General features: G+C 53.3%; 1 protein-coding gene across 1 annotated transcript in view; it reads left to right on the top strand.

Annotated features, from left to right (window-relative positions):
* Positions 1-8,869, top strand: part of LGR6 (leucine rich repeat containing G protein-coupled receptor 6) — a 152,029-nt gene extending 143,160 nt beyond the window's left edge. Inside the window, 3 exon segments of the mRNA XM_017739816.1 lie at positions 4,700-4,780; positions 6,339-6,786; positions 6,788-8,869. Coding sequence (XP_017595305.1) covers positions 4,700-4,780; positions 6,339-6,786; positions 6,788-7,547 — 1,289 coding nt within the window. The 3' untranslated portion in view covers positions 7,548-8,869.
* The last annotated feature ends 2,428 nt before the right edge of the window (positions 8,870-11,297 follow it).

An 11,297-nucleotide genomic window follows, 5' to 3' on the forward strand; every position in this document is an offset into this window, starting at 1 on the left:
TCCGGCTGGCATGATGTGGCTCCAGGAAGCATGGTAGACTTGGTGGTAACACTGGCCAGACAGTACAGAGGAGTCATGTTACAGTCATTGCTGCAGGATTTTATTCTGAGCCAGGCCACTTTTTCCATCATTAATGCAGCCCATAACGTAGCAGTCCTGGTGCAGATAGTTGTGGGGTTTGCCCAGCAAGTTATAGCATTTGTGGAAAGATCTGGTTTGTGACAAGGGGCCACAAATCTGCTTTTGCTCGGTACCAAAGTCTTTGATGTCCCAAAGGATGCTCTCACCTGGCCCTGTCAGCAGACCAAAACCTACTACAGGGTTCCAGGCCTCCAGGCCACTCTCAGCCTCACGGGTGGTGTGTTCATGAGATGCTGGGACCCGAGGGGAATCCTGACTGACTCTAAGACGTGCCAAATGAGACTACTTGCAGCTCGTTAAGGCTCCCACTTTCAGACGTTAAAGCACCAGATCTGTTTTGAAATATCAAAGCACAGAGGTGCAAACATGAAATGCACAAGGAACATCATTCCTTATGATGTGCAGCTTTTGCAGATGACTCTCCAGACCTCCAGCAACGGGGTCTGCTCTTGCTGATAAGGGGTTTGTGATATTGCTGTTTTACTTAATCATTGCTTTATTTCTGTTCCCTGTGCTTCCTTTCCAATGGCCACTGGTGGCATTTAGCTGGGTTATATGAACCTTGTAACACTTCCTCATTAAAGAGGAGAAAAGCTCCCAAACATTCCTTTCATGCAAGAGGGAAAGTGGTCTGCTTAAGAGAAAATACCTCGGGGCTGTGTCGCAGCAGGGTCCAGCCAGGCTTGTCAGGGCACTCAGATGCTGTGAGAGAATTTGTGAGAGGGACAGGGAACACCTCCAGACAGCTCTGTCCTCTTGATGCCTGAGGTGGCCACCTGAAACACAGAGATTAGACAAGAATAAGGGAATAAAGGTAGGTATTTATTTGAAGGGCCTTCAAAGGCACACCCTGGGCAGTCAAAAGGCTACACCCAAGATGGACCCTGGGTCACGGGTTCTTCACACTTTTATAAGTTTGGTTCATTTGCATATCAGGGTTAATTCTCCAATTATAACCTCAGTTCACGATGTAATTACCCCAATTTTCCCCCCCTTCAGAGGCTTTTTAGTTTACACATTTTGTGGCCTGGTGTCCTTGAGGTGGAAACCTAGAGAGGTTTGTTATATCTGACCAGCATGAGCAAACAGCAGCTAACAGGCCACAAGAAACTTCAGAGTTACACACCAGGCAGTGCAGGATTTGAAAAAGTTAAAAGTTAAAACCTAAGGCATCACTCTCCGCCTTGTGCATTGCTTCCAGTCCTTCCCAAACAAATCCACGGAACCTCCAGCTGGGTAGTGAAAGGCAGCTGGTCCCAGGCAGCCCATGTAGGGATAAGAAAAGGCTCCCCAGTGCCCAGCCCTGCCCTGCCCAGCAAAAAAAAAATCTCCTGCTCCCATATCCAGCACCCATGCCCCAGCCAAGCCCTGCACCTGAGGGACCACCGGAGCACACAGACACAGAGCACATGTGGTGCCACAGACCCCAGGGCCAGATCAGCTCTTCCCCATCCTTCCAGGGCCCTGGATGCCTGGGAACCCACCCCACACCACCCAGGTATGTCCATTTGCATCTGAGTAACAGCCACTTGAGGCCCAAAGTAGTGTGGTCAGTGCATGTCTCATCATTCTGTCACCTTGTCAAAACAGATGTTTAAGGTCTCATTTCCAGCACTTTCAGTGTTTGGGATATCATAGAATTGTAGAATGGTTTGGGTTTGGGAAGAGCCTTAAAGCTCTTCTCATTCCACCCCTGCCACGGGCAGGGACACCTTCCACTCTCCCAGGTTGCTCCAAGCCCCATCCAGGCTCACCTTGGACACTTCCAGGGATGGGGCAGCCACAGCTTCTCTCCAGCTCTCTCGGACCCCCTTTAGGCACTGGAAGGGTCTCTAAGTCCTGGGGCCTTCTCTTCTCCAGGCTGGGCAATCCCAGCTGTCTCAGCCTCTTTGGATTACAACTGGCAGTGTTGAGCAGACACCCCTGTCCCAAGTCCATCCCCTGTGGCTGAGCAGGATCCCAAAGATGGCTCAAGGGCCTGTCACCAGGACAGCCCCCAGCAGTCCCCAGCAGCTCCTAAGAGTGGCTGCGGAGGAGGGCAGGAAAAGTGCCCTGGGGCACTTCCACCACGCCCCCAGCACCTCCCTTTGGGACCTCTGGTTTGAGGATGGAGAGGGATGCATTCACTGACAAGCACGTGTTTGCAGTGATGGAACAAAGCTGTGGGGAGTGAGAAGGGAGCGCACGTGTACGCCGATCCTCGGCAGCAGGACACTGCTTCCCCCAGCCCAGCACCTCCAACAGCTTGTAAAGTACTAATGAACTTCTGCAACCACGTGGCAAACCCTGGAGGGCCCTTAGAGATACACTTTTCCTACTTCTGTCATTCAAGAAGGCTACTCCAGACCCAAAATAGGATCTGCCCAGGCCCCTTGCAGCCACTCGTGCCCTTACGCCGAGGAGAGGGCAGGTCCCTGCGAACCCTGGGGACTGCCCTGGCTGAGACAGACAGGACTAAGGGGGAAAAGCATTCAGCCCACTGTTTTCTGTTCTATCCCTTCTCCAGAAATTCTGCTCCTCTTCCTCTCACTTGACTTCTGGTACAGGCAACTCCTTTCTCGTGGAAAGGGCACTACTGGCAAAGTGGTTTTTTTCCGTAAGACCTCAGAAAGTGGAGGCGCCTCAGCAAAATTCAAATAAATAACAGCTTCTTCAAAATCAATACAGCCTGCCTTGCTAGGACACAACAGCCATTTTCCTTTCTCCACAGTTCCCAGGCTGGAGAAGGACTGGTTTCTAGCAGAGAGAGGTACATTTTGCACTTTGAATCCCGCTGTGCTGACTAAGGATTGCTTTGTAATTCCCAGCAGGCTTAGTAGTCCAGGCAAAACAAAAGATCTTCCTTCACCTCATGAAAATGTTTAACCTGGGCTTAAAACCAGGCTTTGAGGAGAAAATGGATGGCACAGGTTACACTTTCCCAAGGGCTGGGTCTCAGCAGAGCACAGAGAGAGCGAGCCCGTGTCTGTTTTATTCGGGTATCGTGACTGCACATCACAGCCTCCGCACTGTGGCTGGAAAAGACACTGGAGATTTATAAGACTATAAAATACAAGGATGAAATATTTTTCCATCCCACTGTGAGTTGTTCCTTGCCAGGATCCAAAGCAGCAGTAATATTTCAATTCTTACGCAGACAGATTTTAAAAATGACTTTTTTTTCCAAAGCTCCCTGAAACTGAGAAAGCCATGAAGCTTGTCAGGAGGCACTAAAGATAGCACGTTATTTGTCATCATCCTTTAATCAAATAATCCCAGTCACATTTACAAACACAGGCAGAGAGCAGAGCTCATGAGAGGCACCACTTCTAAACAGATTAGACAATTCCACTCAGGTCAACCTTATCTTCAGCGCTGTGGAAATTTGCCTTCCTGGCCAGTGTCTGAGCTGCCAGGTGCACACCTGGGCTCCAGCATCAGTCCATTCATCCAAGAGAGAGTTCATCCCACAGATCCAGCTCTCTGTCTACCAGGCTGTAGCAAGAACAAAACCACATCCTTTCCCTTTCCTCCCACTGGCAGAAAGCCCTCCAAAGATCTCCACTGGGAGCTGAAGGCTGTGCTGGTGCCATGGGTGGGAACGGGGCAGCAGGACAGCAGCTATCCTCACTGTGTCCCAGTGCTGTCAGTCAGCGGAACCTTGGGGAGTGGAACAAGAACAAAGCAGAAAAGCACGTCGTGGATTAGACTGAGAGGATGCCATACGCCTTGGTGATGACCTACACTGAAAACACAGCTGAGGGCTTGGCCCCATTCCCTTCCAGCAGCTTCTCCCTCAGCCAGGGGGTCTCTGCCTGACCCTCAGCTAGCCCCAGCCTGGCTCGGGGTGCCACTGCCAGCATGACAGAGACGCTGGTGCAGGGCTGGGCTCCGCAGCCTGGCTGCACAAGCCCCACGGATGCAGAGTCTGCAGCCACAGGCAACCACTCTGCCTTCAGCAAATCCTGGGAACATCCACGATTAAAAACAGTCCCAAGATTTTACAGGGCATAAAATAAAGCAATAAATGTTTTCTTCCCTTGTCTCTTTGCTGAAAAAAAACCGTTTGGCGGTGGTGACTGCTGACGAAAAATTTGTGCTGCAAGAAGAGGCTGATGGCTCCCTCTAAACAAAGCCCCAAAAGCCCCGTTGATGAACAAACATTGGACAAGGCCTGCCCAGAAAGCTCCCATGGAGAAGATGCATTTGAAGGCTTTGTGTTCTGTAACCACACAGGCTGGAGTATTTATTTACTTTTAATAAAGCTTGCTGGGAGGAGGGAACCGCAGTCACACAGCTCTGGGATCTGGGGCTCTTACACTTCAAATATGGGGAGTAACCTAAAAACAGAGGGGTTGGCTACACTGCAACCCACCAACGTTTACAAGATCTTCTCCCTCTACAGCAGTGACTGCAGGGGACAAATTTTACACCAGCAGCTACTTTGAACTTGCAGGCTGGGAACTGGCTGGGAAGGCCTGTGTGGAGGACAGGCAGCAGGAAAAGCTCCTGGCCCAGTTAGCTCTGATGGTTCTATTTGTTCTTCTCTGAGCACCATTTCTTGTTCTTTTCTCCCCAGATGACCTAGATGCAGATGATCTTCAGTTGGACCTTGAGGAATCAAAGCTGCACCCCACTATTCAGTGCACACCAAGCCCCGGTGAGCAGCCAGGGAAACCCTTTGAACAGAGTTGAGATCCTTTGAGCTTCTCTAAATCCCCAGGATCCCCCACAACCTTTCAGATCAGAAGCCTGATAGGTTGGGCTCAGGCCAAATGGGGGACAGATGAGAAGTTTCCATCTCCCCGTTGGATGTAGCTGCCCTCCTATGAGGAGAGGCCCGGTCAGGATAAGCCTGATCTAGAACCCCAGGTATCACCAGCTCCTCCATCCACTGACCTGCTGCACTCAGATCTGGCTCTCCAAAAAGTCCCTTGCACGGCTTACACTTGGCTTTGTCTCAGCCAGCCTGGAATATTGCATGGCAAGGCCTTGTTCTTGATGTCCTGATCATACCTGTGGCACTGCAAACTGCAGGCACACTTCGCTCTGTTTCCTGAGGGAGGGAGAGCAGGGAGGCACTGGACTGCACATGCTGGCTGAGGCTCGAGGAAGTTGCCTTCTGATTTTGTCCCTGTTCATAGCTCAGTGAGGTCCTACACAAGCACAGCTGGAGGCTGGAGAGGTCTGGTCCCTGCCAGCCTGCTGTGGGACGCTGGCAGGGACAGAGCTTCCACCAATCATTCCACTGAGTTTGTAGCAAAAGGAGCAAGATTTTGTCTGATGGCATGTCCTGCTGCCTGGCACTCTGAGCATCACCTCCGTTGAGATGAGAACAATTTCTCCATTTCCTCTAATTTCGTTTGGTCTCTACCACCTAAAACTTCTACCATCCTGTTTTTGTTTTTGCTGAGCCCCTCACTGAAACATCCCAATCCCTCCCAGAGGCAATTGTATGCCATTGCCCACTCTCTTTTTCCCCACTCTCTTCTTTTTTCTTTGGCAAACAGCTTCCACACCAGTCCTCTTTTTACCCCTCCATGACCTTCCCTTACTCACTCCCCCTTCCATCCACTTCTGTTCTTTCTTTCTCCTGATATCCTTCCATGTTTTGCCTGCCCAGACCCCTCCATTCCTCCCCTGCCACGCCAGCTCCCTCCCTCTCTCCCTCATTCCCAGACACTTCACCTCATGGTGCTCATCCCCTCTGTGCAGAGGCCATTCACACAGAAACAGCCAGACAGCTCTTAGGCAAGGTCTTGAGTGTACAGAGAGAGGCTGGCAATGCCAGAGCAGGATACAGCATCCTGACAGATCTCCACACCACTAAGTCCCAGGGGAAACATGAGGAGCAGGTAATGGTAGAGGAGCCCAAATGCCAGCCCAACACCAGGAGTGTGGGTCAGTCTGGAGTCACGACCTTCTTACATTTTGGGAGCTCTGATCAAGTTCCTTGTTTCTCACATTTCATTTCAACCTCTCCCTGCACCTTTTTTCTGCCCTAGACAAGATCTGAGAGGATGCCAGAGGCACTCCAGTGTGGGTTCAGGAGCGCAGGGGAGAGCCAAGAGGCAGCTGAGGAGGAGGGTGGACAATGTCGTATTTTCCTCGGCAGCCCTCAGCCCTCACATGGCTGGTGGGGACTTGGCCCCCACTCCGAGCAGCACCACTGGAGAGAAGCAGTGTCTGCTGGGTGTAACTTGGGGTTTGTCTTCCAGGTCCCTTCAAGCCCTGTGATCACCTGTTTGAGAGCTGGATCATCCGCCTGGGAGTCTGGGTCATCGTTCTGGTCTCGGTGCTCTGCAACGGGCTGGTCATCCTGGCTGTCTTTGCTTCCCCCAGCTACCTCTCCCCGGTGAAGTTCCTCGTGGGCTCCATCGCTGGGGCCAACATGCTGACGGGCATCTCCTGCAGCATGCTGGCCCTCGTGGACACCCTCACCTACGGCCACTTTGCCAGATACGGCGCCAGATGGGAGACGGGTGCGGGCTGCAGGGTGACAGGGTTCCTGTCCGTGTTGGCCTCCCAGGCTGCCATCTTCCTGCTCACCCTGGCTGCTGTGCAGTGCAGCCTCTCAGCCTCCTGCGTGCGGGGCTATGGGAAGTCCCCCTCCCTAGGCAAGGTCAAGGCTGCTGCCTGTTGCTGCCTGTTGCTGTCCTCTGTGTCTGTACGGAGCATCCCCTCTCTGCCTCCCATACCCCATCCCAGAGGGGAAACCCGCCACCCTGGGCTTCCCTGTGGCCTTGGTGATGACAAACATGCTCTGCTTCCTGACTATCACCGGCACCTACATCCGACTCTACTGCAACCTGCTGAAGGGGGAGTTCAGCGCTGTCTGGGACTGCGCCATGGTCAAGCATGTGGCCTGGCTGATCTTCACCAACTGCCTCCTCTACTGCCCAGTGGCCTTCCTCACCTTCTCCTCTACTCTCAATCTCTTCCTTATCACCCCAGAGGTCATCAAGTCCGTCTTCCTTGTGGTCCTGCCCCTGCCCGCCTGCCTCAACCCCTTGCTCTACCTGCTCTTCAACCCCCACTTCAGAGATGACTTCCGCCTGCTGAGGCAGAAAGGGCAGGACAAGGGCAGCTTCCCCCAGTCCTGCAGGGCTGATGACATGGAGAAAAGCTCCTATGACTCCACCCAGGCTCTGGTGAACTTCTCCGACATCGACCACATCTTTGATACCCCTGATTCCCTGGGAGTGCGCCCCATCCTTGACAGCTACAGCTTCCCCTCCATGACGCTCATCCCCTGCCAGCAAAGGGTGGGCACTAGGGGGAAGGAGAGGGGCTTCTCTGAGCACTGTCCCTGCCTCAATGACAGTGAGATGCTGATAACTTCAGAGAGCCAAGATCTGTCCGGCAGCAGCCTCCGGATAACCTTCTTCCCCTCCCCACCCACACCGCCCTACACATCTCACTTATAAACCTCCTCAGAGCAGCCGTGGGAACAGCCCCACAGCACACGCCGAGGGCCAACACCAGTGCCGAGGGGCCAGCAAGGTGACACACACTGCTCCCTGAAAAGCACCAGTACAACCTGTCTACCCTCATCCCTCTCATACCTGCCCAGGCAACAGGCACCGCTCTGCCAGCTGCCCCTGGCCTAGAAGGGCTCTGACTGAGCTCCAGACACTCAGGGCTGGCCATGGGGGGAGACAATCCCTGTGTGAGTCTCACTTCTGCTAGGAACTGTCTGGGAGAGAGCCCCACTGCCTCAGGAAGTGGATCAGGGAAACCCTCCTCCTCCTCCTCACACTGCAGCATCACCAGCCAGGAGGAGCCTGCAGCGAAGCCAAGCGTGTCTTCTCAAGGCAGAGACGTCTTAACCAAAGCCATTGCTCTGTGGCAACTGCTGGAAATGGCCAACTGCGATGACATGGCCACCCACAGGAACCCCAGGCCTTGTCCTCTAGGGCTCTCTGCAGGTCCCACACACCCCTGGAAATGAGCTGGTGTCATACGCCATCAAAAGCACTGAATCCATGTGTACACCTGAGTTTTGGACCACCTCTATTTTGGGAATCCCCACTCATTCACTGGGAGCCTCATGGGTTGGACACAACCCTCACTTCCAGCCAAGACCAGGAGCTGGGGATGCTCAGTGCTTCAGTCTGATCCACAGTGTCTCACAAGGGGTCTCTGAAACCCAGAGCAGCCAAACCCAAACAGTTCCCAGAAAAACCCATGTGCTCTGCCTCAGGTCGCCCAGCAGCACCCAGCCAAGGCACCCAAGGGCACACTGGGCCCCCTCCACCTTTGCCACCCCCCCTTCACACAGCACAGCACACCTGGAGCACTCCTGTCTGGAGTCACCTGGCTCCTGGTCTCAGACATGGTGAAAATGGGGTCTGATTGCCTCATTGCCCCCAAACCTCACTCCTGGAAGAGGCTCTTGGTTCTGGGTACATGTCCCACACACAGTGTAGCCATTTTGGGGACTGCATGTGCCTCCTCCTATTTTAAGGGCAGGCAGCTGGTATAGAAGGAGGAAACAGAAATCAGCATTGTGGGATGGTGGCATCAGGAGGACATAGGCCACTGGGAACAGCCTCAAATCCACTCCCTGCAGCTCAGGGATCTCCCAAATCCATTGACTCCATCACAAACCCTCCCAGTGCCACCCAGTGCAGCAGGGAGCCCTGCGCTCAGAGCTCGGGCCCTGGGCAAAGCTTTGGTTCTGCTGACATTACTGCAGCTGTTTGTCACTCATTTTCATGAGACAATAAATGAGCCCCATTGCTGACCAGTGGGTGGTTTCTGTCCTCTTTCATGTGAGGAGCACCTTGGTGCTTCTCTTGGCAGCTGCTGTGCCTTGGGTGTTGTCTGCATTGTCCGAGTGAGAGCTGGGAAACTGTGTTGGGTCCACGTGAGCTGATGTGACCCTCCCCACGCCTCTTCTCCAGAGGGAAGAGCCGAATCACCCACCTTTATGCAGCAGAACTGTAGCACCAGGGTCCCTCTCCAGGTGCCATGGACCAGACTCCTGTGAGCTGTACCCTGTGATCTGCTGCTCAGGGGTTTGGGTTCATGAGCAGGACAGAGTCTGTGGCATAAAAGTGTAAGGACATCATGTAACAGGGTCTCCCATGGAAAGCCAGGCTCACCAGCCAGAATCTGGCTCTGCTTCCCTCCTCTGCACTTGAGCCCTGTGGTCTTATCTCAAGAAGAAAAACTTGAGAGATAGCAAGAAATCAGAGGAACAAGATCCAAGGATTAGAGAAGAGGATGGGACCCCCAAATTTAGTGACAAAATGCAAAGCTCTGCTACAGTCTTCAGGTGGGAACTGTGAAAAACATGGCCTATTGTGAGACTTGAATCCTGATCCAGACATCTGATATCCTACACATGCTCAAAATCTGTTTTCATGTTTGGCTCATTAAAAACACAGCCATTTCCTTCCATGTCCTTAGGGCTGCTCACGTGCACAGGACTGGGAAAGACCCATCCTAGGTCAATTTCCAGAAACAAAATTCTCCTTTGGAAGTGGGATCAACCTCCTGGAGCTAGTCCAGAGGAGGGCTACAAAGTTGATTACAGAGATGAAGCATGGGGAAAGGTTAAGAGAATTGAAATTGTTCAGCCTGGAGAAAAGAAGCTCCAGGGTGACCTAACTGGGGCCTTCAAGTACCTGAAGGGAGTCTGTAATAAAGATGAAGGGAGACTGTTGACAAGGGCCTGGAGTTACAGGACAAAGGGGAATGGCTTCAAACTGACAGGGAGTAGGTTTGGTTAGATATTTGGGAAGAAATCCTTCCTTGTGAGGGTGGGGAGGCCCTGGCACAAGGTGCCCAGAGAAGCTGTGGCTGCCCCCGCATCCTTGGAAGTGTCCAAGGCCAGGCTGGATGGGGCTTGGAGCAGCCTGGGACAGTGGAAGGTGTCCCTGCCCATGGCAGGGGTGGGACTGGATGACCTTTAAGGTCCCTTCCCACCCAGGACAATTCTATGATCCTCAGCATAAACTCAAATTCCCCAGCACATATCCTTACTCCATAAGGAAATCTCTAACTGGAAGACACCCTAAAATAAACCCCACTGTCACTGACACGATGAGCATCATTACAAGTCACAGACTAACTGCAACACTCTCTTGCCTGAAATCCCCTGCCCTGCACTACTGCTGGGAGTATCTCCAAGCAGTCACTGAGGTACCCAAATGCACAAGGGGCAGAAGCTGTCCCCAACAGAGGGACATGTGAGCTCTGCAAGGGCACTGGGCCTTCAGGGAACAGCCCTACATCATGATGGCAGCAGGAGCTGAGCAGTACTGGAGACAAGAGATGCTGCATGGCCAGTGTAGCAGAAATGGAGGCCCCAGCAGGCACACAGGGTTCCCAGACTGTCAGATGCTGTGCACAGCTCCTTATGTGTCAGGCTGCCATAACTGGAGAGACTGTGGGGTACAGGCAATAGCTTCCTTTTGGATTACACAAATTACAGCCCTCATCCAAAGGGTCTCTACACAGTTTCAGCCTGGCTGGGGTGTGGTTGTGTCTCAGGTGGTGGCCACTGTGGGATAGAGCAAGGGCAAACAGAGTTACAGACACCCTTGACGGCACTGAACACAGAGGAACAGGGAGTCTGAGCCCAAGGCTGCCAGGGGTCTGGCACAGTCAGCTTTCCAGGGCTCATGCTCATCACCTCTGGAGCTGGCTGAAGAGGGGGGGAGAGCATCTGGGAGAGCCCAACCCAGGAAGACCCCAAGATAATGACAGGGTTGATACAGGTGAAAGCACTGCCCTGCCCATGGACAACTTCCCCAGGAAGCTGTAGAAAAGTCCACTGTGGGTCTGCATAAAAACCCTCTGGGCTGGGCAGGCTCCTTGGTCAATGTGGGCCTTCCCACACACTCCTCTCCCAGAGGAAGCGATGGCCAGCGGCCCTGCAGGTCCTGTCTGTGCCAGGGCCCAGACCAGGCCTGCCTAACTGAGACCTGCAGCACCTCACTGCATCTCTCAGGGCCTCCACAGCAGGTGCTGTCCATGGATGTGCTGACCATTACTTCCAGCTCACCCAGAATCCCCACTGCAGCCGGTCTTCTGCCTCATGATGTCTCCAGGCACATGGAGGGTGTCCCCCATGAGCCAAGGACAGGCTGCAGGGCAGCTCTGGGGAAGGAGGGACTGAGAGAGCACCAGATCACCCTAAAGGGCCCTGAGCCCCAAAAGCAGACATG

This window comes from Corvus brachyrhynchos, unplaced genomic scaffold (genome assembly GCF_000691975.1).
Source record: "Corvus brachyrhynchos isolate BGI_N302 unplaced genomic scaffold, ASM69197v1 scaffold67, whole genome shotgun sequence".
In the NCBI taxonomy this organism is placed as follows: domain Eukaryota; kingdom Metazoa; phylum Chordata; class Aves; order Passeriformes; family Corvidae; genus Corvus; species Corvus brachyrhynchos.